The sequence below is a fragment of the Podarcis cretensis genome (assembly GCF_951804945.1).
Source record: "Podarcis cretensis genome assembly, chromosome: 11".
In the NCBI taxonomy this organism is placed as follows: Eukaryota; Metazoa; Chordata; class Lepidosauria; order Squamata; family Lacertidae; genus Podarcis; species Podarcis cretensis.
In genome coordinates this window covers 9,620,884-9,642,812 of record NC_137180.1, presented here as the reverse complement: position 1 = coordinate 9,642,812, position 21,929 = coordinate 9,620,884, and the positions used below count along the sequence as shown (strand labels likewise).

General features: G+C 44.0%; 2 protein-coding genes across 5 annotated transcripts in view; one reads left to right on the top strand and one right to left on the bottom strand.

Annotated features, from left to right (window-relative positions):
- LOC307227059 (cryptic protein-like) overlaps positions 1–21,929 on the top strand; it is a 384,101-nt gene that overhangs the window by 281,791 nt on the left and 80,381 nt on the right. The window lies entirely within an intron of this gene.
- LRRC2 (leucine rich repeat containing 2) overlaps positions 1–21,929 on the bottom strand; it is an 81,683-nt gene that overhangs the window by 38,823 nt on the left and 20,931 nt on the right. For both annotated transcript variants that reach the window (XM_079996132.1, XM_079996131.1), the window contains exons 3-4: positions 12,399–12,606; positions 9,815–9,971 (exon numbers count right to left, since the gene is read on the bottom strand). In XM_079996132.1, coding sequence (XP_079852258.1) covers positions 9,815–9,971; positions 12,399–12,606 — 365 coding nt within the window. The remainder of the gene's footprint in view (positions 1–9,814; positions 9,972–12,398; positions 12,607–21,929) is intronic.

Sequence of the window (21,929 nt, the reverse complement as noted above, 5' to 3'; positions counted from 1 at the left end):
AAGGCGGAAGGGAAAAGGAAAGCCCAGACCTCTCTCGCACAGAGCCATTCATGAATGTCAAGGAATCATCATAAACAGACCACTTGCAGACACCCACAGAACTTCGACATTTGGTGCATATATAGTCCAAGATAATAGGGAATGTTAAAAAAAAATAAAAGGAGGCCATGTGTAAATCATTCATTAGACACAGGGTGAATTAATATATCTCAAACGTGTAAGTTGGTGTTGGCGCTGACCTTTAAACGGCCTTGGTCCTGTATACCTGAAGGAGCGTCTCCACCCCCATTGTCCAGCCAGGACACTGAGGTCCAGTGCCAAGGGCCTTCTGGCAGTTCCCTCGCTGTGAGAAGTGAGGTTCCAGGGAACCAAGCAGAGGGCCTTCTCAGTGGTGGCGCCCGCCCTGTGGAACACCCTCCCACCAGATGTCAAGGCAATAAGCAACTATTTTACTTTTAAAAAACAACTGAAGGTGGCCCTGTTTAGGGAATTTTTTAATGTCTGATGCTGCATTGTTTTTAATATTTGATTGGAAGCGTCCCAGAGTGGCTGGAGAAACCCAGCCAGATGGGCAGGGTATAAATAATAAATTATTCTGATTCTAATTCTGATTCTGATTCTGATTCTGATTTTATCTCCCAGCAAGGAGGAGACTGGCAGTGCAAAGGTGTGGCAATGTTCAGGGAGGTAGGAGAGGATATATTGTTTATTAATATCCTTCCTAACTTGTGCTAGCAAATTCTATAACTTAGCAGAGTTTTAAACATTCCCCTTTTAACGCACAGCGGGTAGCTGGTTGCAAGCTTGTTTAAGCTTCTCAATATAGATTCCTGGCAAGATCCCTTATTTCCCTCTTAAAAGAATAAACATGCCACAATCTTGTTTAAGATATATAAAAGTAGTTTACTCACAGCATCATCAGTTCACAGATGGATCCCTAAAGGGAGACTTAGTTACAGATATATACATGTGAGTCTATCCCATATGGAGATAGTCTCTTTTTCCTCTGTTGGCTGAAAGTATCTCTGGCTAAAAAAGCTGCTCCAATGAAGAGAGGAAGTCAAAGAAGAGAGAGAGATGGCTGCGTGCCTAGTGCTTTTGTCACCTGGACAGGTAAGGTCATACCCTCCTCTAGTCACATGCAAGAGGAAGGATGCTGCAGGCCAGGAGGAAACAGGAAGTTTTCGACTGGCTGGAACAAACATCCCCTTTGCGTGTCCACTCTAGGCAAACAAGGAATGTTGTACTTGACTGTGTATCCCATCCCACAAAAGGGAGGCAGCAACTGTTCTCCATTGTCTCAGATATCAAAATGTCTTCCTCAAGCCCTGGAAGTTTCCAGTATGGAACAACAAACTTCTGCAGCCATGCTTCTTGAGTTGAGATCCATTAAGGCAGGCATAGGCAAACTCCGGCCCTCCAGATGTTTGGGACTACAATTCCCATCATCCCTAGCTAACAGGACGAGTGGTCAGGGATGATGGGAATTGTAGTGCCAAACATCTGGAGGGCTGGAGTTTGCCTATGCCTGCATTAAGGTCAATGGCACTATATTGGTTTCTGTTGTGTACTGAGTTGAATAGGATCCAAAATGCATCAGTCTGATTGGTCCTAGAACAATAGGATTCAGAATGCAGCAGTCTGATTGCTCCTAGAACAATAGGATCCAGAATGCAGCAGTCTGATTGGTCCACAGGAGCCACCCAATCCAGCTCCAGGTGGAAGTGAATCCACAACCTGATTGGCCTACAGGAGAATCCCGGAATTAGCCAATCACATGGGGCCCATTGTGTAAATAATGTATATAAAGCAGATATTCTGGGGAAAATTCCATTCCTCCTCACCACTATGAGCTGAATAAAGAGCATGAAATCCACTCTCGACTCTGAGTATATTTCAGTTTCAATAGAAGATTCTGACATAAATTATTACTACTATTATTAAATTTCTATACCGCTCTTTATCCAAGGATTACAGTGCAGTTTACAATATAAAGACACAAAAATACCTGCCTTAATAACAAAAAAGAACAATAACCCTACCCCACCCCCACACAGTTTAAAGGCCATAGATTGTTCAATTGGCCAAAGGCCTGAGAAAAGAGGAATATTTTTGCCTCGCGCCTAAAGATATGTAACCAAGGCACCAAGTGTAGTGTAACCAAGGCTCTTCCATAGGGAGAGCATTCTTCAAACAAGCAGCTACTGCAGAAAAAGCCCGTTCTCATGTTGCCTCCCTCTAGACTTCTCGCAAAGGAGGCACACAAAGAAGGATCTCACATGATGAACACAGTCTGGGGTGGATTATATAGGGAGAAGCGGTCCTTGAGGTATTCTGATCCAAAGTCATTTAAGGCTCAGCAGGCTATGCTGATTGTGAAAAATGGGATCACGAAAAAATGTAAAATAATGTCCCCATTATTATATATAAGTCCTAGAGACCCTGGTGAGAAAAATAAGAGCAGAAAATACAATTAAAGGAATAACGTTAGGAAATAGAGTATATAAATTAAAAGTTTTTGTAGATTGTGATTACTATAGAAGACCCTAAGAATACTTTACCGATAAATGTTGGAAATGTAAAGAAAAAGAAGGAACATTTTATCATATGTGGTGGGAATGTAAGAAAGTAAAAAACTTCTGGGAAATGATATATAATGAGTTGAAAAAGATGTTGAAATATACATTTTTTTAAAAAAACCAGAAGCATTTTTACTTCGTACTATAGGTGAGGATATTAATAGACAAGATGTTAAATTGTTGTTATATGCAACAACAGCAGCAAGAGTATTGTTAGCCCAGAAATGGAAGCAAGAAGAAATTCTGACGAAAGAAGAATGGCAGACAAAATTAATGGACTACGCAGAATTAGATAAAATGACAGGAAGGATTCGAAACCTGCAGGACCAGAGATTCACAGAAGATTGGAAGAAATATAGGAACTATTTGAAGAGCAACTGTAATCAACAAATTACGCTAGTAGGACTACAAGAAGTTTTGTAAGGAGAAATATATGAAACATTGCAAAGTAGAGAAAGAATAGCGATATTAGTTATGAGATTTAAATGTAATAATGAAAGTAAAAAAATGTATATTAAGTGAATAGACTGGAAATTTTTCAAATGTGATTGATGGAAGTAAAAAAAACTATAAGATGTAAAAGTATGTTTAATTATTGTTGAAAATGATATGTTTAAAAAAACTAATAAAAAATTATATATGAATACTTTACCGAAAGTGTTGGAGAGGATCCAGGAATTTGGACAGGTAGCCACCCAGGTACTACTAGCCCAGAGATGGAAAGAGGATACAATCCCTACCAGAGAAGAATGGCAAACCAAGCTGATGGACTATGCTGAAATGGCAAAGATGACAGGGAAATTCAGGAACCAAGAGGACAAAAACTTTATAAAAGAGTGAGGAAAATTCATAAGTTGTCTAAGAGACCACTGTAAGCAGATGGAAACATTGGCAGGATTATGATTTCACTTGTAGGGTAACAGTTATCATGGAAAATTTGAATTGATATAACAAAGTTTGGAGAAGACGCAGTTTTAAATGATTAAAAAGGGACTCCAGGGAAGGGGTGGGGGGAAGTCCTGAGATTCGAAGGAATCTCTTTATGTTGTTGTTGCTTAGTCATTGAGTCGTGTCTGACTCTTCATGACCCCATGGACCAGAGCACGCCAGGCACTTCTGTCTTCCACTGCCTCCTGCAGTTTGGTCAAACTCATGCTGGTAGCTTTGAGAACACTATCCAACCATCTCGTCCTCTGTCGTCCCCTTCTCCTTGCGCCCTCCATCTTTCCCAACATCAGGGTTTTTTTCCAAGGAGTCTTCTCTTCTCATGAGGTGGCCAAAGTATTGGAGCCTCAGCTTCACGATCTGTCCTTCCAGTGAGCACTCTGGGCTGATTTCCTTAAGAATGGATTGGTTTGATCTTCTTGCAGTCCATGGGACTCTCAAGAGTCTCCTCCAGCACCATATTTCAAAAGCATCCATTCTTCGGCAATCATCCTTCTTTATGGTCCAGCTCTCACTTCCATACATCACTACTGGGAAAACCATAGCTTTTACTATACGGACCTTTGTTGGCAAGGTGATTCTCTACTTTTTAAGATGCTGTCTAGGTTTGTCATTGCTTTTCTCCCAAGAAGCAGGAGTCTTTTAATTTCGTGACTGCTGTCACCATCTGCAGTGATCATGGAGCCCAAGAAAGTAAAATCTCTCACTGTCTCCATTTCTTCCACTTCTATTTGCCAGGAGGTGATGGGCCCAGTGGCCATGATCTTCGTTTTTTTGATGTTGAGCTTCAAACCATATTTTGCACTCTCCTCTTTCACCTCCATTAAAAGGTTCTTTAATTCCTCCTCACTTTCTGCCATCAAGGTTGTGTCATCTGCATATCTTAATATGGATATGCAATTGAATTTTTTATAATTTTGCTATGTAAAAACCAAATAAAAATTATTTTTAAAAAAATAGGCTTTATAGGTCAAACCCAGCACTTTGAATTGGGCCCAGAAGTTAATTGGGAGCCAGTGCAGCTGCGCCACGATTGCCGTTATATGATCCAATGGTTTGTGTCGGTGTACAAAAGAAGAAGATCTAAATTAAATAATTAAACAACCAATGTATTTTTGTCTCTTCTGAGTGGAAGCAGTTAAAGCAGTAATGAAATCCAGTTTCCCTGGTAATTTCATGCCTGAGAATATTTTACTTTTAATTAGTAGCTGCAGCACCATCCCAGTCACTCCTGAGTCATGATTTATTCTTATTTTTATTTCTTCCTTTTTAAAAAATCATTATTAAACACGTTAAAACCAGTAATTAAAGTACAACTTTTAATTTTTAATAGGCAGTGGGTGTTATTATTGTGGAAATGCAAAGCTGCATTAGAGTTCCTAAGTGGCTGTTAAGAAAACTGTAAGTAGAGACCATTATAAAGCCATTTTTGTGCATAAAGCCCTTTGGAAAGGTAACGGACCTCCCCATGAATGCTAATAACTGACTCTTGCTGCTTATTGCCCATGAGCACCTCACCCATCCAATCCATTTACTGAGCTGCTATGATGTCACGGAAGGTTCAACACCACCTAAAGGTAAAGGTAAAGGTACCCCTGCCCGTACGGGCCAGTCTTGACAGACTCTGGGGTTGTGCGCCCATCTCACTCAAGAGGCCAGGGGCCAGCGCTGTCCGGAGACACTTCCGGGTCACGTGGCCAGCGTGACATCGCTGCTCTGGCGAGCCAGAGCCGCACACGGAAACACCGTTTACCTTCCCGCTGGTAAGCGGTCCCTATTTATCTACTTGCACCCGGAGGTGCTTTCGAACTGCTAGGTTGGCAGGCACTGGGACCGAGCAGCGGGAGCGCACCCCGCCGCAGGGATTCGAACCGCCGACCTTTCGATCGGCAAGTCCTAGGCGCTGAGGCTTTAACCCACAGCGCCACCTGCGTCCCTAATCATTATATAAGAAGAATCTTATGTAAAGGTATAAATGTTGATGGTGGTGATGATGGTGCATTTTCTATGAAAGAAAAAAAGGCCAGCTTGACTAAGAGGCCTGGGCCTAGTCCCAGACACAGGGGGAGCCTGGTGGGAAGACTGGAGGAGTGAACACTAAGAAACTCAGAGAGTAATTTAAAAAAAAATGGCTCCAGAAAGAAATATACAATAGACTTTCAAGTGTCCCAATTTGCCCAGAATATTCCCTGAATTACAGAAGCCAACCCAGCTTCTGATTTGATCCTGGAATGTCCCGGTTTTCTCCCTCCAGTGCTGCCACTGAGCTCAGAGAGGAGTATGAGCTGGCATATGTTTTTGTTGTTGTTTTTTGTGCTGCATTCTTGCATGAACCAACTAACTCATGGAGCAGCGCAGCTGAAAATCACACGTCTCAGTTTTCATGCAGCTGAGGTAAAGATGAAAGATGTGTGTGGATGCCTAAGAGAGAAAGATAAACAGGGAGGGCATAAAGTTTAGTCAAGAGATTTGAAGAAAGGCTGGCTGGAATACGCAAAGGGGGGAAGTTTACACCTACTCTAGGGACAGGGAAAAAATTATGCTCCTTGCAGCAAATGAGTTGATGAACAAAGGGCCATTAGAGTCCGTGGATACAGGAACACTGTAGTGTACAGGAAAGTAGTGCCATGGCTGCTGTCCTTGGTTCCCAACATGTACACGTTAAGCATGATATCTCCAGAAAAGAAGCCTACAGGACTGCAACTGAATGTGTGTAGCATTATCTGGAATCGCAAACCAAAATTGAACATCCTAAAAGAGTGTGGATCTCTTAACCTTCTTTTACACCAGGTGTGAGACATAGCCACATTTTGTTCATTCACTTTCTATAAAACATTTGCATGATCTTGTGAGCAAAACATCCTCCTTCCATTTACAGATAGGTAGCCGTGTTGGTCTGCCATAGTCAAAACAAAATAAAAAAATTCCTTCCAGTAGCACCTAAAAGACCAACTAAGTTAGTTCTTGGTATGAGCTTTCGTGTGCATCCACACGAAAGCTCATACCAAGAACTAACTTAGTTGGTCTTTAAGGTGCTACTGGAAGGAATTTTTTAATTTTGTTTTGATCCTCCTTCCATGTTTTCCTTCTTCGCCTGCCTTTTCTTTTTTTCCAAGTTAAGAATATCCTACTTTTTAAAATACACACACACACACAATGGAATACTTGAGCAATTTCCCTAGAGGTGGGTAGAGGACCTGTTGCTCAGCTTTTCAATAACCTTTTTTGACTGGTTATGACCTGTATAGACAGGCAAACTAATGCCAGTGTACTGGAAGAAGCAAAGATCACCGTCGAAGCAGTGATTCTTCAACATCAACTTTGTTGGACTGGTCATGTTGTGTGGATGCCTGATTATCATCTTCCAAAGCAACTACTCTATTCTGAACTTTAAAATGAAAAGCATAATGCTGGTGGTCAACAAAGGAAGTTCAAAGACTCTCACATGGCAAATCTAAAAAAAGTGGTATAAACACAGACAATTGGAGAACAGCCTTTACCAAAGGTGTCATGGGCTTTGAAGACACTCGAACTCAGGACAAAAGGGAGAAATGTGCTAAGAGGAAGTCATGTTTGGCAAACAATCATCACGATCAGTTCTCACCTGGTAACGTATGTCCCCGCTGTGGAAGGATGTGTGGATCTAGAATTGGTCTCCACAGTCACTTGAGGACTCACTGTTAAAACCGTGTTTATGGAAGACAATCTTACTTGGCTACGAGTGATCGCCAAAGAAGAAGATTGAGCTAGCTCATTCCTTCCTTATTGTCTGTCCTTCCTCTCAAGGAATCAACTCTATTACTTTAACCCTTCCCTTTGCAAATTTCATTAACTTTAGAGCTCGCCTTCCCTGCTGCCGCCCAAGGAGTATCTTGTACATCTGTGCGCAGCTGATCACTTGAGACAATGGGATAAAAGCACTTTTCTATTTAAAAACAACTTGCATATTCAGCCAATGATTGGCTTCAGTAAAAACTTTCCAAATGCCCTTGGCTGTCCATATACATCTCCTCTCCCTACACAATGACAGTCTAGGACTGCCACCAACATGAATAAACAGCACGTCCCTGTTAAAGTTTTCACATATTCTGTACTGCTGCAATTATTGATACTACACAAATCCTACTCAGAGCGGACCCATTAAAATTAATGGGCATGACCATGGGCCATTTGTTTCAATGGGTCTACTTTGTGTAGAACTTAAAGGTAAAGGTAAAGGACCTCTGACAGTTAAGTCCAATCACGAACGACTCTGGGGTTGCGGCACTTACCTCACTTTACTGGTCGAGGGAGCCGACGTTTGTCCGCAGGCAGCGCCCAGAATGACTAAGTCACTTCTGGCGAAACCAGAGCAGTGCACAGAAACGTTGTTTACCTTCCTGCCAGAGTGGTACCTATTTATCTACTTGCACTTCGATGTGCTTTTGAACTGCTAGGTTGGCAGGAGCTGGGACTGAGCTACGGGAGCTCACCCCATTGCGCGCATTTGAACCACCAACCTGCCGATTGGCAAGCCCTAGGCTCAGTGGTTTAGACCACAATGCCACCAGCGTCCCTGTAGAACTTAATCGGCTACAACTCAAAGCATGGAGTATGAGCATCAGCTATTCTAACAGGACATGAGAACATTTTGAAAAGGACACCTCTGCTACCATGCTGGTGACTTGCAAGTATGCAACTCATACATCTCCAATAAATGCACTCATTTGATTTGGAACAAGCACTTCATCATAGTAATTTCTGTTAGCCAGTGTGTGTAGGCCAACAATTTTTCAAGAGGACTTTCTTCAGGACAGGGAAGAACACATGAGCAAAGAGCATTTTATGCAACTAACTACCCCCCGCTCTTCATTTTTATATGGCAAATCATATTTCCAAGAACACCTGTTGCGTCTATCAGCTCAAAGTACAACAATCCTTTTTTAAAAGAAGAAGAAGACGAGACCTTGAGATAGAATCTAATTTGGAGGAGGATTCCATTTTTATTCTATTCTCCACTGCCACCTTGTGGAATACTTAAAGCAATTAAGCTTGCTGGTTTGTTTCATCCCGAAGATCAAAACACCAATAAAACAGCCAGACTTTGACTTTTTGCTTCATACGCATAAATTTCATGTTTGTGCCTTGTGGGTGGTTTTCTAATGCACTTAGCTTTCAGATTGCCCATAAAATATATCCTAATATCAGCTGGCAATTATATTCATAAAGTATAATGTACATAAATAAATAAATCATATCCATTAGTGTTAATTTAACAGTTGGGAAAACCTAACCTGGCATTAGATACTATTTAGTTAACTATTTAATATCGCTATGATCTGCTATTTAACCCCACCCCCAAAAAAAGTGAAAAAAAGAAGAGACCATTTTAATTTTATTTACTTCTAGTTTTAAGTGAATGAACTGTTTCCCCCTTCTGTAATGAACCAAGATTCTTGGGTTTAAAAAGTTGGCAACAGCAAAACATAACTCTCTTGGTTCAAACTCAAGAAAATAACAATCCAGAATTGCCATTTCTGGGAAGGGAAGGGAAGGGAAGGGAAGTGTGGCTTGTTGGCAACAACCAAGTGGCAATATTTCAATGACTCGTTCGCAAATTAAGCCCCAAATCACCAAATTTGAAACCACCCAAAAGTACACTGGTACCTCGGGATGCGAACGGGATCCGTTCCGGAGCCCCATTCGCATCCTGAACAGAACGTAAGACACAACTGTCCGTCTGCGCATGCGTGGGTCGCATTTTGCCACTTCCGCGCATGGGCATGACGTCATTTTTACTGTCTGTGCATGTGCGAGCGGCGAAACCCGGAAGTAATGTGCTCCGTTACTTCCGTGTCGCCATGGAGCGCAACCCGAAAATACTTATCTTGAAGCGTATTTATCCCGAGGTATGACTGTACTGCCATTGCAAAACCTGGTGTGCATCTGGATACAGCTGACACCCATTCACCAACATTACTTTCACTTGAGTGTTGTTTAGGCAGTCAGTCAATCATCAGAGGTGGGATTAGGGCATCATGACCGGTTCTTCCACAAAGTACCTTGCTGCCTCCTTCCTAAAGCCTAGTAAGTGCTGAGAGCCCTCCTGCCTCCTTCCCAAATAACAGGGGACAGGACTGTGATGAACTGAATCTCCCCCCCCCAACAAGAAATGGAAAAAGTCACCTAAAAGTGAGAGAGCGCATTTGACAGGAGGCGAAAAATGTGAAGGAAATGCACGCTCCCTTTCAGTTCAGCACTGAATGTGATGATAAACAACAAAGGTGATGTCTGGGGAGCAGGAGACCTACCAATTTCAGTCGGAAGCTCTGTGATCAGGTTGCTTGGTAATTCTAGTATTCGCAGCTCCTGAAATAAGGCAATGTAGGCTGGAATGGTTGTGATCATAGTATTGCTTATATGCCATTCTTTTAGATGTGTCTGTTCTTTCAGAGAATCTGGAAATTCCTAAGAAACGGAGATACACATAAGGTCTTCATTGAGGAATATTCACAAACAGAATTTTGTCAGTATTTTCAGATGCAAGCTGATGTTACTAAACGTGCTATGAACATATGTTTCATTATACTATGCACTTCCAACTCTACGCTTCTAGCAAATCACAATTCCACGTGCCCCCCCCCACCAATTTAAGATGCATGCCAAGGGTTGGGGGCAGCTCTCCTGGTCTCCTCTCATGTATTTTAAAAGGAAGAGCAGCAACTTACACACATTGACCCCATTCATAATGCCAATAATACACGTATTTTTAATACACAGTGCTGAACTAGAGGAGATGCTGGAACTATGCAATCAGATCTCGCATCTCTTTAAATTTATTTTGAAAACAGTCCCAGGTACTGCGGTGACTGAGGGAGGGCGTCTTAGTCATTTTGCCTCCAACCATTTTCCCAATATAAATAATTCCCCAGCAGCTGTTTCTCCTGTTAAAGAAAACATACAAGCCACCCCAATCTCTGGGCAGCGAGAGTCTCCAGGGGCTTCAGAACTTTTCCAGGGTTTGTCTTCTTGGAACAAAGTTCAGCAGAGACTGTGATGTCTATAGAATAGATGGTTTTGTTTACACACATATATAACTTGAGCATAAGATGGAGGTGTTCACAGCATTAACACGTCTTGCTCCCACATATGGTTGCTAGGGGAGCCCCACAGTCCAGCACAGAGCTGGGGGTGGGAATATCTCTCTGCCTCAATCTTTTGGATGCTGATGAGGACACTTAAATGGCCAGCTAAGGTCCCTGTCTTACGAAAAAGAAGCTTGTCTGACTGGTTCAGCAACCTCCTCTCCTAGATTCTAACTCTCACTGGATATAGGAGGCCAAGAACTAGAATCATAGAATCATAGAGTTGGAAGAGACCACAAGGGCCATCGACTCCAACCCCCTGCCAAGCAGGAAACACCATCAGAGCACTCCTGACATATGGTTGTCAAGCCTCTGCTTAAAGACCTCCAAAGAAGGAGACTCCACCACACTCCTTGGCAGCAAATTCCACTGTCGAACAGCTCTTACTGTCAGGAAGTTCTTCCTAATGTTTAGGTGGAATCTTCTTTCTTGTAGTTTGGAACTACAAGGTGCTCAGGGCATCATTCAGGCTGTCCCTCACCCCTCAATGCAGAACACTATGTATGTTTTCCTTGATGATGCAAACAGCCAGGTGAGATGGGTGTGATTTACATGAGGCAAAAAGCACAGGGCAAAAGGTTGTCCATAAGAAACCAAAACTGGCAAAGATTTGAACCATGTTCCAGTGGTTTCTCACCTGTTTTAGAAGATTGTCATCCCTCTGAGTTTCATTTCCCCCTTTAACAAGTCAAGCGTTAAGGAAGAAATTAAGCTCAGAGGGATGAAGTGACAATCTTCTAGAACAGGAAAGGGAAACTTCCAGATCTCAGCCCAAATTCAGACCACCGGGCCTCAGAATTCAGACTGCACAGTTCTCCCCGGGCCACCTGAGACCCTCCTTGTTTGTAAGTGCTGCCAGCACAGCCAGATAGACCTGCCCAACCTCACCAGAGGCCACCTCAAGTTGGACATTCTCAGCCCTGGAACTGGCTGTAAAACAGGGCCATCTTTTGGAGATGAATTAAATTTGAGTAGTGCCACAAATGGTTTCCCCCTGCGACTTTTTCAGCCTGAGAGCCACATTCTCTCCTGGGCAACCTTCAGTAGTAGAAAGCTACCCTGGAGATCTTTCCCAGCCTACCTTGCCTTTAAATTATGTTGGAAATGCAGGAGGCTTCCATATTTTTTCCCATTAAAGATGAAGACTAGACTTTTCTAGTGGCTGTCTTTGTGGAACAATTTATCAGCTTCTTGCTGGCTTCTGAAGATTACTGAAGAACATGAGGGAATTGAAGAGCAGAGCCAGAAGGAAGCCTGTGTAAATTTCACTTCCTATCATAAGCTGGTTTGTAAACCAAGTGCTAAAATGCCATATAAGCCTGTCTATAGCCATATGCATGGCAGGAAGCACAATTCTGAAAAGCCAGTCATAATAAGTTTTCAAGTGTCCTTTAAACATATTTTCACATTCATTTTTTTCTGCTTTTCTTTTGATCCCTTTTCTTATTTATTTTTCAAGTATGAATATTGTTGTAGTATCATGCTAACTTTTGCTTTACACAAGGCACTGCAATTCATTATTTTTTTAAGGCTAGAGAAGAAAATGTTGCAAGCCTACAAGCAAAGGCTCTGATTCAACAAAGTTTAGGCATGCTTAAGTCTAATGAAGTCAACAGATGTTGGCACACCTAATTCTGATAGATTGTGACCAATGTGATTATATAAAAGGTGAGAGGAAATTATTTAATCCTCTAATATCAATATCATTTGTGGCAAAGTGTCGCACCACCCAAATATTCTATCCACTTACTGTCCAGTGTTCTCCTGAAAGTTGAAAAATGAATTTGTTTCTTTCTTTCTGTGTTTCATTCAACAAGGCAATCTTCTTAATGAGCGGCGAGTTGTTTTCAACCTTGTCCAAAATTTTGTTAGTATCTACAATACCATTATTCAGATATGCAGCTTGTGGAATGCCATTTCTTCTGCACTCTAGGATAATGTCCCATTCTTGCCTTATCCTGAAACAGGACAAATGGAAGCATTTCTCTTTTGTTTCTTATTCCCTCTCTGCCCCATAAAAAAAACATGGAATAACATCGTGTTTCAAAAAAGACAAGATCATTCAGCATCCAAATGAGATTGTATAATTTCTGTAAAAAAAGAACATCAACAGCTTAAAAGCACAGGAAGTGGGTGGGATTGTGCCCACAACACAGGGAGAAATACAAACCTTGTGACTGCCTGTGGAACTAATGTTCTTTGGCTAAGGAAAAGATTATCCATTGGGTCTTCTGTTGTACATTAATAGGCACCACAAGGAAGCCAAACTCACTCTTGATGGACTCCCATTCATTTCTGAGATGCTCTGTAACAAAGTAAGCTCATACCCTCCAACATTTCTCTGATGAAAATAGGGACTCCCCATTCCATAATGATAATTTTACTGTTTATACCCCACACATCTTACTGGATTGTCCCAGCCACTCTGGGCAGCTTCCAACATATATAAAAACATAATAAAACATTAAACATTAAAAAAACACCTGTCCTATAGATGATTGCCTTCAGACAGCTTGGGATAACTCCTTACCCTCCAACATTTCTCCAATGAAAATAGGGAGATCCTGAGGAAAAGTGAGACATTCCAAACTGGGACGGCTTCTGTAAATCTGGGATTGTCCCTGGAAAATAGGGACACTTGGAAGGTCTGCAGTGTTTGATGAGGCCAGCCAGCAACCTAGAAGTAGACTGGGAGCATTTTATAGCCAGCACTGTTTTATTTCCTATTTGCCTTTTGTAGGATGTCACTCTAGTTAGGTGAAATTAATCCTTCTTCTACCATAGCAGTTAAGAGTAGAAGATCAGGCTGCGTTGGTGCCACAACACCCAGACACCTTTTCCATTCCTAACACAGTGTTTGGCACCAAAGAAATACTACAGAATGGTAGAAGTTTTAAATAGTCAAGAGCCAAAGGTCACCAATCCAATAGGCTGCTAAGAGTGACTTTGCAAGTGGTGTTACTAATGTAAACAGTACAGATCACCAGTGCAACTGGGAATTCACACAAGCAAGACAATGGCTATTTGAAGAGGTCATGTAGGCATTACTGGGAAAAGCTACAGAATAAAAATAGACCCCTGGAGAGTCATGCATGGATGTTGTTGGCAAGCCTTCAATAAGCCAGTGCTGCTAATGAGCTGCAAAGGTTTGTGAGATGTGACTGAGGAGAGAAGGTGGATGGGAGGTGAAGTTCATGGAGATATTATATATATATATATATATATATATATATATATATATATATCAGGGAGGAACTCTATAGGAAATCTAGAAAAAGTTGAAAGAGAAGTTGAAACCGAAACACAACCCTGAAAGAGTCACAAAGAACTGAAAGGTGGTAGAAACATGTTTTAAATAAACAATCCATGCAGTAGATTTTATAAATGAGGCCCCTCTGCCAGATTTGCATGGCATTCCACATACTCCAATACTCCCTATTTACCTGCAAGAAATTTCTATTTTATAATACCTATCCCTAGAAAATTACCTTCTCTGTTGCGTATTTTGCCTTTGGGATTTAAAAAGCATCTGAGGAATAAGTTTAAGCCCCTTCCCTAAATCCAGGGAAGCTAGACCGAGTGTGTTTGGAATCTACTGATTTGTTCACTATATTTATACAGTGCTTTTTGGTCAAAAGTGGCTCCCAAAATGGGTTGCAATTAAAATCTACACAAAGGTAAATTACAATTAGAGAGATGTTGGTTGGAGTTCTCATTGTTTGTCTTGAAGAAAACAATTGCACTGTATCAACTTTTTGTCTAACTTTGTGTATAGGGATTTTTACCAGTGTTAATGAATTTGTGTGATAAAAGTAGAACATTGTCCTGTTTGAGAAACGGTTTTTCTTCTGCTAGGCATTGGTCCATCTGAGAATGCAATGGAGAAATATCTAAAGGTCTCCATAAAAGTTCCAAGTTTGTAAATATGTTAGCACAGAACTTAAGAGAGCATTTGACTGCATTACCTTCCAGCGCCTTTGCATGCAGCTATTAGTTTGTTTTCATGCATCTTGTGAAAGCGAAATAAACATGGATGCAAATTCCAGTTTGCTGTTTATCTTCAATCTCTTCTCCCATACGCCAGACAGTAAAGCAAAGAATTAGAAGGCATTCAAAGGCCATCTAAGCCAACCTCACAATGCAGAAAACCTACTGCATGGATTGTTTATTTAAAACATATTTTTACCAACTTTCAGTTCCTTTTTAAAAAGGCTACCAAGGCAGCTTAGGATGCTGGTGGCGCTGTGGTCTAAACCACAGAGCCTAGGGCTTGCTGATCGGAAGGTTAGCAATTCGAATCCCTGCGACGGGGTGAGCTCCCGTTGCTCGGTCCCTGCTCCTGCCCACCTAGCAGTTCAAAAGCATTTCAAAGTGCAAGTAGATTAATAGGTATCGCTCCAGCGGAAAGGTAAGTGGTGTTTACATGCGCTGCTCTGGTTCACCAGAAGTGGCTTAGTCATGCTGGCCACATGACCCGGAAGCTGTACGCTGGCTACCTCGGCCAGTAAAGTGAGGTGAGCACCGCAACCCCAGAGTCATGGACGACTCAACCTAACGTCAGGGGTACCTTTACCTTCATCTTTACCTTTACCAAGGCAGCTTCCAACACATGACCCCTGCAGAATGGTGTGTTATTGCAGGTGTATTCTGCTATATGTTCTTGACATTATAAAGTGCATTAGGTGTGGATTTATTCTGCTTTAGTTTATTTTAGTTTATTATATATTTAGCTTATTTAGCTTACCCAGTGCTACCACATTGTTGCTGTCTGGAGGGGCTATAGTGCAACAGAAGCAGAACAGAAAAACAACAACCCAGAACATTTGTGTAATAAAAAGTTACGGGATTTCAGCCATGAAGTTATAGGATATGCACTGACTGGAAATGAAGCAGCGCAGCCACCCAAAACCTTTTCAAACAGAATTGAAAGCAGGATTGTATATGAGCATCCCAATAACATCATTAGCACAAATCATCATGAACGTATACAATAAAAATGACATTTAGAGGGGCCTAAAATTTCAGTTGGACGCAGGTGGCGCTGTGGGTTAAAGCCTCAGCGCCTAGGACTTGCCGATCGAAAGGTCGGCGGTTCGAATCCCTGCGGCGGGGTGCGCTCCCGCTGCTCGGTCCCAGCGCCTGCCAACCTAGCAGTTCGAAAGCACCTCCGGGTGCAAGTAGATAAATAGGGACCGCTTACCAGCGGGAAGGTAAACGGCGTTTCCGTGTGCAGCTCTGGCTCGCCAGAGCAGCGATGTCACGCTGGCCACGTGACCCGGAAGTGTCTCCGGACAGCGCTGGCCCCTGGCCTCTTGAGTGAGATGGGTGCAGAACCCCAGAGTCTGTCAAGACTGGCCCGTACGGGCAGGGGTACCTTTACCTTTACCTTTACTAAAATTTCAGTACAATTAAAATCAAGCAAAACAAATCTATAGCTCACAAGGTTAAAATGCAGCGCAACTAGTCTGGCAGAATAAAAATGTCTTAACTGCCCACCTAAAAGATATCTGAGAATGGGTCGTGCTAACCTTGGGAAGAAATTACACAGTCAAGGTGCTATCCCGATAAAGCCCTGTCCTGCATTTCTTCCCATTGGTTGGTGATGGAACAGAGAATGGCCTCCAAAAATTATTGCAACTGCTGAGCAGGTTCCTACAGGTTCTGTGGATTTGGGTGCTCAAAAGAAAGATTCAAGATCACTGCGTTTCCCCTCCTTTGAAATGAAGCCAAGCTGTTGCGTGTCGAGGTCCCCAAGACACCCCCCAATAAAACACAATTCACACATAATTTTTGTTTAAGGTTTTTTGCATAATTTTGGCCACAACTTTATTAAATTACAAGCAATGTGAGTGGTTGCTTAGGCATTGGTTGCGACTATCTGACCCCTGCATGGGGACAGTCTGACATTCGCACGCCTGCAAAAGTCAGAAAGGGAAAACATTTTGGGGAGAAAGATGGAGCTGGGAACCATGCCCTCACCTCTCCCCAAATGCTCCCAGGGGCTCTTGTGTGCAGTGGCGTAGCGTGGGTTGTCAGCACCCGGGGCAAGGAAAGTAATTTGCACCCCCTAACCCGGGGCAAGGCAAGTAATTTGCGCCCCCTAACCCAGGGCAAGGCAAGTAATTTGCGCCCCTAACCCCTAACCCGCCGCCGCTGCCAGCTTCTTCTTGCTGCTGCCTGGGCTGGGGTATTTACGGTAAGGTAGCCATGGCGGCGGCGGGTCCGTGTCAGGTGATCTGAGGCAAGTTGCCGCTGGCACTGCCGCCCAAACGACGCCACTTGCCCAGAGGAGGAGGAGGGCAGAGAGGCGAGGAAAATGCAACAAGGCCCAGCAGCTGCAGCGGCGGCGGCGGCGGCGGCGGCGGTGGCAGGGCTGTGAGGAGGGGCTGCCTGGCACGCCCTCCGTGGCCCTGACGCGCAGGGACCGTCGCGAGCCGCTGCCTGCCGGACGCCTTCAGCCCGGACGCGCACACAGCTCGTCGGTTCCGCGAGACATGGGGCTCTGCTACAGCCTGCGCCCGAGGCTCTTCGGCGACTCTGGAGGCGGCAAGCGCGCCCCCCCCCAGATGTTGCGCCCGGTGCGGCCGGCCCCCCCTGCACCCCCCACACTACGCCACTGCTTGTGTGGCCCTAGCCCCTTGACAGGGTTCAGACAAAAGCATGGTGAGCCCCTGGGTTCCTTTAACGGAAAACCCTTGCAGCAGCAGCATTTTTAGAGGGGCAGGCACAGCCAAATCCATACCCCTCCACCAACCAATTCCCAAACCAATGCCTAACCACAACATTACAAGTTGTGACGATTTGCTACACAGTAGGCAAAAAGCAAATGGCACCAGCCAATCAGCCAAATGGACAAAATTCCTACCGGGCCCCTGCCCCAAAAGCAGATGACCCCATGACAGGCATAACAAGGTCAAGCGAACAGCCTAAAATAGGGAGGGAGGACGGGTGATCCGATGCATGCAGCAAAAAGAGGAAGTTCAACGCTGTGTGCAGGGCATTTACAGACTAGGGCTGTCAACCAAAAAATAGCAACATATAATTCTCCCCAGCAACAGCCAGCCCTCCGCTAATGGTGGCCAAACTCTTTCCCGCCCAGCAACAGCAGGGTGTCTTGCTAGCCCCCACCGCAACACGTGCTCTCCATGAAGGAGAACACGCTTTGCAAGAAACATCCTATAAGCATAAGCGAGGAAAGGGCTGGAGAGGTGGGGCATTTTGGTGGGAAGATCCAGGTTTTAATTGCAGGGAAATATCTTCCCAAGATACAACATGATTAATTTTTTGAGGGGGGGCGGTATTGGAGTCAGTGAGTTCAGTGGGATCCTGTATGGTCATATAGCTAAGTCTCACCTGTGTTTCTGGCCGTGAGCAGGACATTTTAAGAGCAGCGGGCCACATGAATTTGCCCCAAATTCCCTGTAATAGTTAAGCAGCGGAGGCAAAACAGAGCTTCAGATTTAACAAGTCAAACTGAGACTCACATAACAAGACAAATCGGAAATATGCAGAGTGGATCCGAGACAAATTGGGCCACAATGTTACAGATATAAGGTGAATTGTACGGCCAGTGCTCACCCCTAATGAATATAATGTACTGCAGGGAGAGAAAAGCTTTCAGCAAAGTGTATGGCGGGAGGGAGAGCCTCAGGGAGCAACTCATGGTATGGAATATGGGTCTTGCCAGTACTCAGAAATGCTCTTATTTCCATGTGTGAAATGTTGAAGGACATGAAATCCAAGGGCAGCACTCAACTCTTGTAATAGTTACCAGATTATCCCCCAAGGTCAGCAAAGGCATGCAAATCATTCAGTCAAGGGTTTACACAATGTGGGCAAGTTAGTTGTTCTGGTTTATTTCTGATGTTGGCCATTCAAGGCTCAGTTTTCTAGACCAAGCCCATTCAAATTGCAGTTATCATGTGGAGTGCACTGCATTTAAGCCCTAACCCTAACCCTAACCCAAAGATATCAAATTTCTGTCTCAGACTGCAGAAACCAGAGGGTGAAGCACTTGGCAGGCAACAATACATGCTCAATGGAAGCCTGAGCTAGACGAATACATTTTTATCTGCATGCTTAACTGTTCCTATTAATTTCCATAGGCCCTGAGGGCACTTAGCCTTCTCAGAATTCTGTCCAGATAGGAAACCACTGAACTAAATCATATGCAATATGCAAACAGTGGTACCTTGGGTTAAGAACTTAATTCGTTCCGGAGGTCCGTTCTTAACCTGAAACTGTTCTTAACCTGAGGTACCACTTTAGCTAATGAGGCCTCCCACTGCCGCTGTGCAATTTCTGTTCTCATCCTGAAGCAAAGTTCTTAACCCAAGGTACTATTTCTGGGTTAGCGGAGTCTGTAACCTGAAGCGTCTGTAACCTGAGATACCATTGTATCCTGTTTCTAAAGCTCAGAAGACATCCTGTTGTCAGTGGCAGAGCCACACTGCCGGTGACAGTGCGCTCCCCCTGTCCCCCTCTTCCTCCGCCAGTGCCTGTTTTATTTTACTGTATTGGGAAATGGAAACACAGGGCTAGGCTATTTTCCTGTTCCTCTGCAACTTTTCTATCCATCTATACAGTGCTTTTTTTCTGGAGGGATGCAGGGGTATAAAGATAAACATAAAGGGACCCCTGACCATTAGGTCCAGTCGTGACCGACTCTGGGGTTGTGTGCTCATCTTTATTGGCTGAGGGAGCCGGCGTACAGCTTCCGGGTCATGTGGCCAGCATGACCAAGCCGCTTCTGGCGAACCAGAGCAGCGCACGGAAACGCCGTTTACCTTCCCGCCGGAGCGGTACCTATTTATCTACTTGCACTTTGATGTGCTTTCGAGCTGCTAGGTTGGCAGGAGCAGGGACTGAACAATGGGAGCTCACCCCGTCGCGGGGATTCGAACCGCCAACCTTCTGATCGGCTTCTGATGTGGTTTAACCCACAGCGCCACCCCCGTCCCTATGCAGGGGTATGCATACCCCTAAATATTTTGTGAATCTAAGTTTGGCCTCATTGAGGGGCAGTATTTCAATATGAATAGGAGAATGAGAGTACCCCTTGTTGATATTGCAGTAGCCCGTGCACAGCGGAATGATGAGGAGTACGTGCCACATACTCTATATTACTTTATTTACACTTCAAAGCTGGTAGATTACAGAAAAACATCTTGCCTCTGCCGGAGCAGAGAAAGCATCCTCTCTCCTCTGAAGCACGGAGAGAAACACTGTGTGAACAGTGAAAAACAGGAAACCAGTGTACGTCACATCCAGTCTCCTTTCCCGTGAGAAACTCCAACAGCACAGACTGTGGAATGTAAACACCTGTCTCGTGACAAGCACTTCGCTGCACAGTGAAGAGAGCAGAAACCAACACCCCTAAACATTTTTTTAGAAAAAAAAAGCTCTGCATCTTTAGAAAGCCTTACAACAGCAACACACATACTGGTTCTAGAGCCTTGGGGTGCGGGAAACAGCACAGAGCGTTATTCACTGAAATTGTGGATAGCTACAGGCATGTGACCGAGTGTTTTGAAGACCTTTGTGTTACCAGATCAGTGGAATTGCAAGTTGCCCATGTTGGAGGGTAGTAAGTCCAGATAACTGAATGCCATTTTTGCTGGCATTTGTTCACTAATATTCAAAGGTGGTATGTGAAAAGCCAGTGTCAATAATGCTAAAAACAGGTATAACCTACCTATTTTTGCCAGAGAAAATTCCCTTTCAATGTTAATTGAGCTGAATTATAGCCAGTAATGTCCACACAATTGTCAGTTGCAAATGCTGCTACGCTATCATAACGTAGCTGGCTTTTCCTAAGCTACGGTATATTCCTTCTTACTCGTGCCTGTTTTTCTGCAGTTCTCTTTACTTTTGTTTTTGGCAGCTTGTTTGGTGGGTGCAGCTATGTATTCAATTTATTGCAAGAATTCAGCAAGTTGCAAATGGCCTTCATCAATAGCACCTTCTTTAATCGCAGACCATTTTCACTCTGCCATCCTCAACATCCAAGGAAAAGACCAAAGTAAGCAACTTTTATGCTGCAGTGCTTTCTGGCACAGGGCCATTCGTCCAGTTCAGAAGTTGGCTGAAGTCTTCAGTGCAGGCCTTTACTGTCTACAACTGGCTGAGAATGTAGAATACTGCAAATCTCACACAAGTGGTACAATATCTGGACTTGTAAGGTTAGGCATTGGGTAAGGCTTTGTGACATGGGACAAGGGTGGTGCTGTGGGTTAAACCACAGAGCCTAGGGCTTGCCGATCGGAAGGTCAGCAGTTTGAATCCCTGCAACGGGGTGAGCTCCCATTGCTCAGTCCCTGCTCCTGCCAACCTAGCAGTTCAAAAGCACGTCAAAGTGCAAGTAGATAAATAGGTACCGCTCCAGTGGGAAGGTAAACAGCATTTCCGTGCGCTGCTCTGGTTCGCCAGAAGGGGCTTAGTCATGGTGGCCACATGACCCGGAAGCTGTACGCCGGCTCCCTCGGCCAGTAAAGCGACATGAGCGCCGCAACCCCAGAGTCGTCTGCGACTGGACCTAATGGTCAGGGGTCCCTTTACCTTTACCTTTAAGCCTTTGTGATGGGAGGGGAGGTTGTTGCATCTTTGTTGCATCTGCCTGCCCCTCCTCAATAAGGGTATCCCATTAAAGGGATCCGTGTGTGTGTGTGTGTGTGTGTGTGTGTGTATTCTGTCCGAAGCCTGGTCATGGGCTAGGGCCATGCCACAACCCCATTGGGGTCCCTGGGGGTGCTCTGATTTGATGTATATCAGGCTTCCTCAACCTCGGCCCTCCAGATGTTTTTGGCCTACAACTCCCATGATCCCTAGCTAGCAGGACCAGTGGTAAGGGATGATGGGAGTCACAAAACATCTGGAGGGCTGAGGCTGAGGAAGCCAGATGTATATCATAGGGCTCCCCCTACTGGTGGTTTACCCTTAGGAGACTACCTGCAGACGGGCAGGAGTCAGAATATAGTCTGGTTTCACCCAGTACCTAAGCCAAACCGCTCACATCTGTAACCAATAAAGTTGTGGTCTATTTTTGCCCATTAACCTAAACCAGGGGTCAGAAAACTTTTTCAGCAGGGGGCTGGTCCACTGTCCCTCAGACCATGTGAAGGGCCAGACTATATTTTGGGGGAAAATAATGAATGAATTCCTATGCCCCACAAATAAACCAGTGGTGTATTTTAAATAAAAGGACACATTCTACTCATGTAAAAACACGCTGATTCCTGGACTGTCCGCGGGCCGGATTTAGAAGGTGATTGGGCCGGATCCG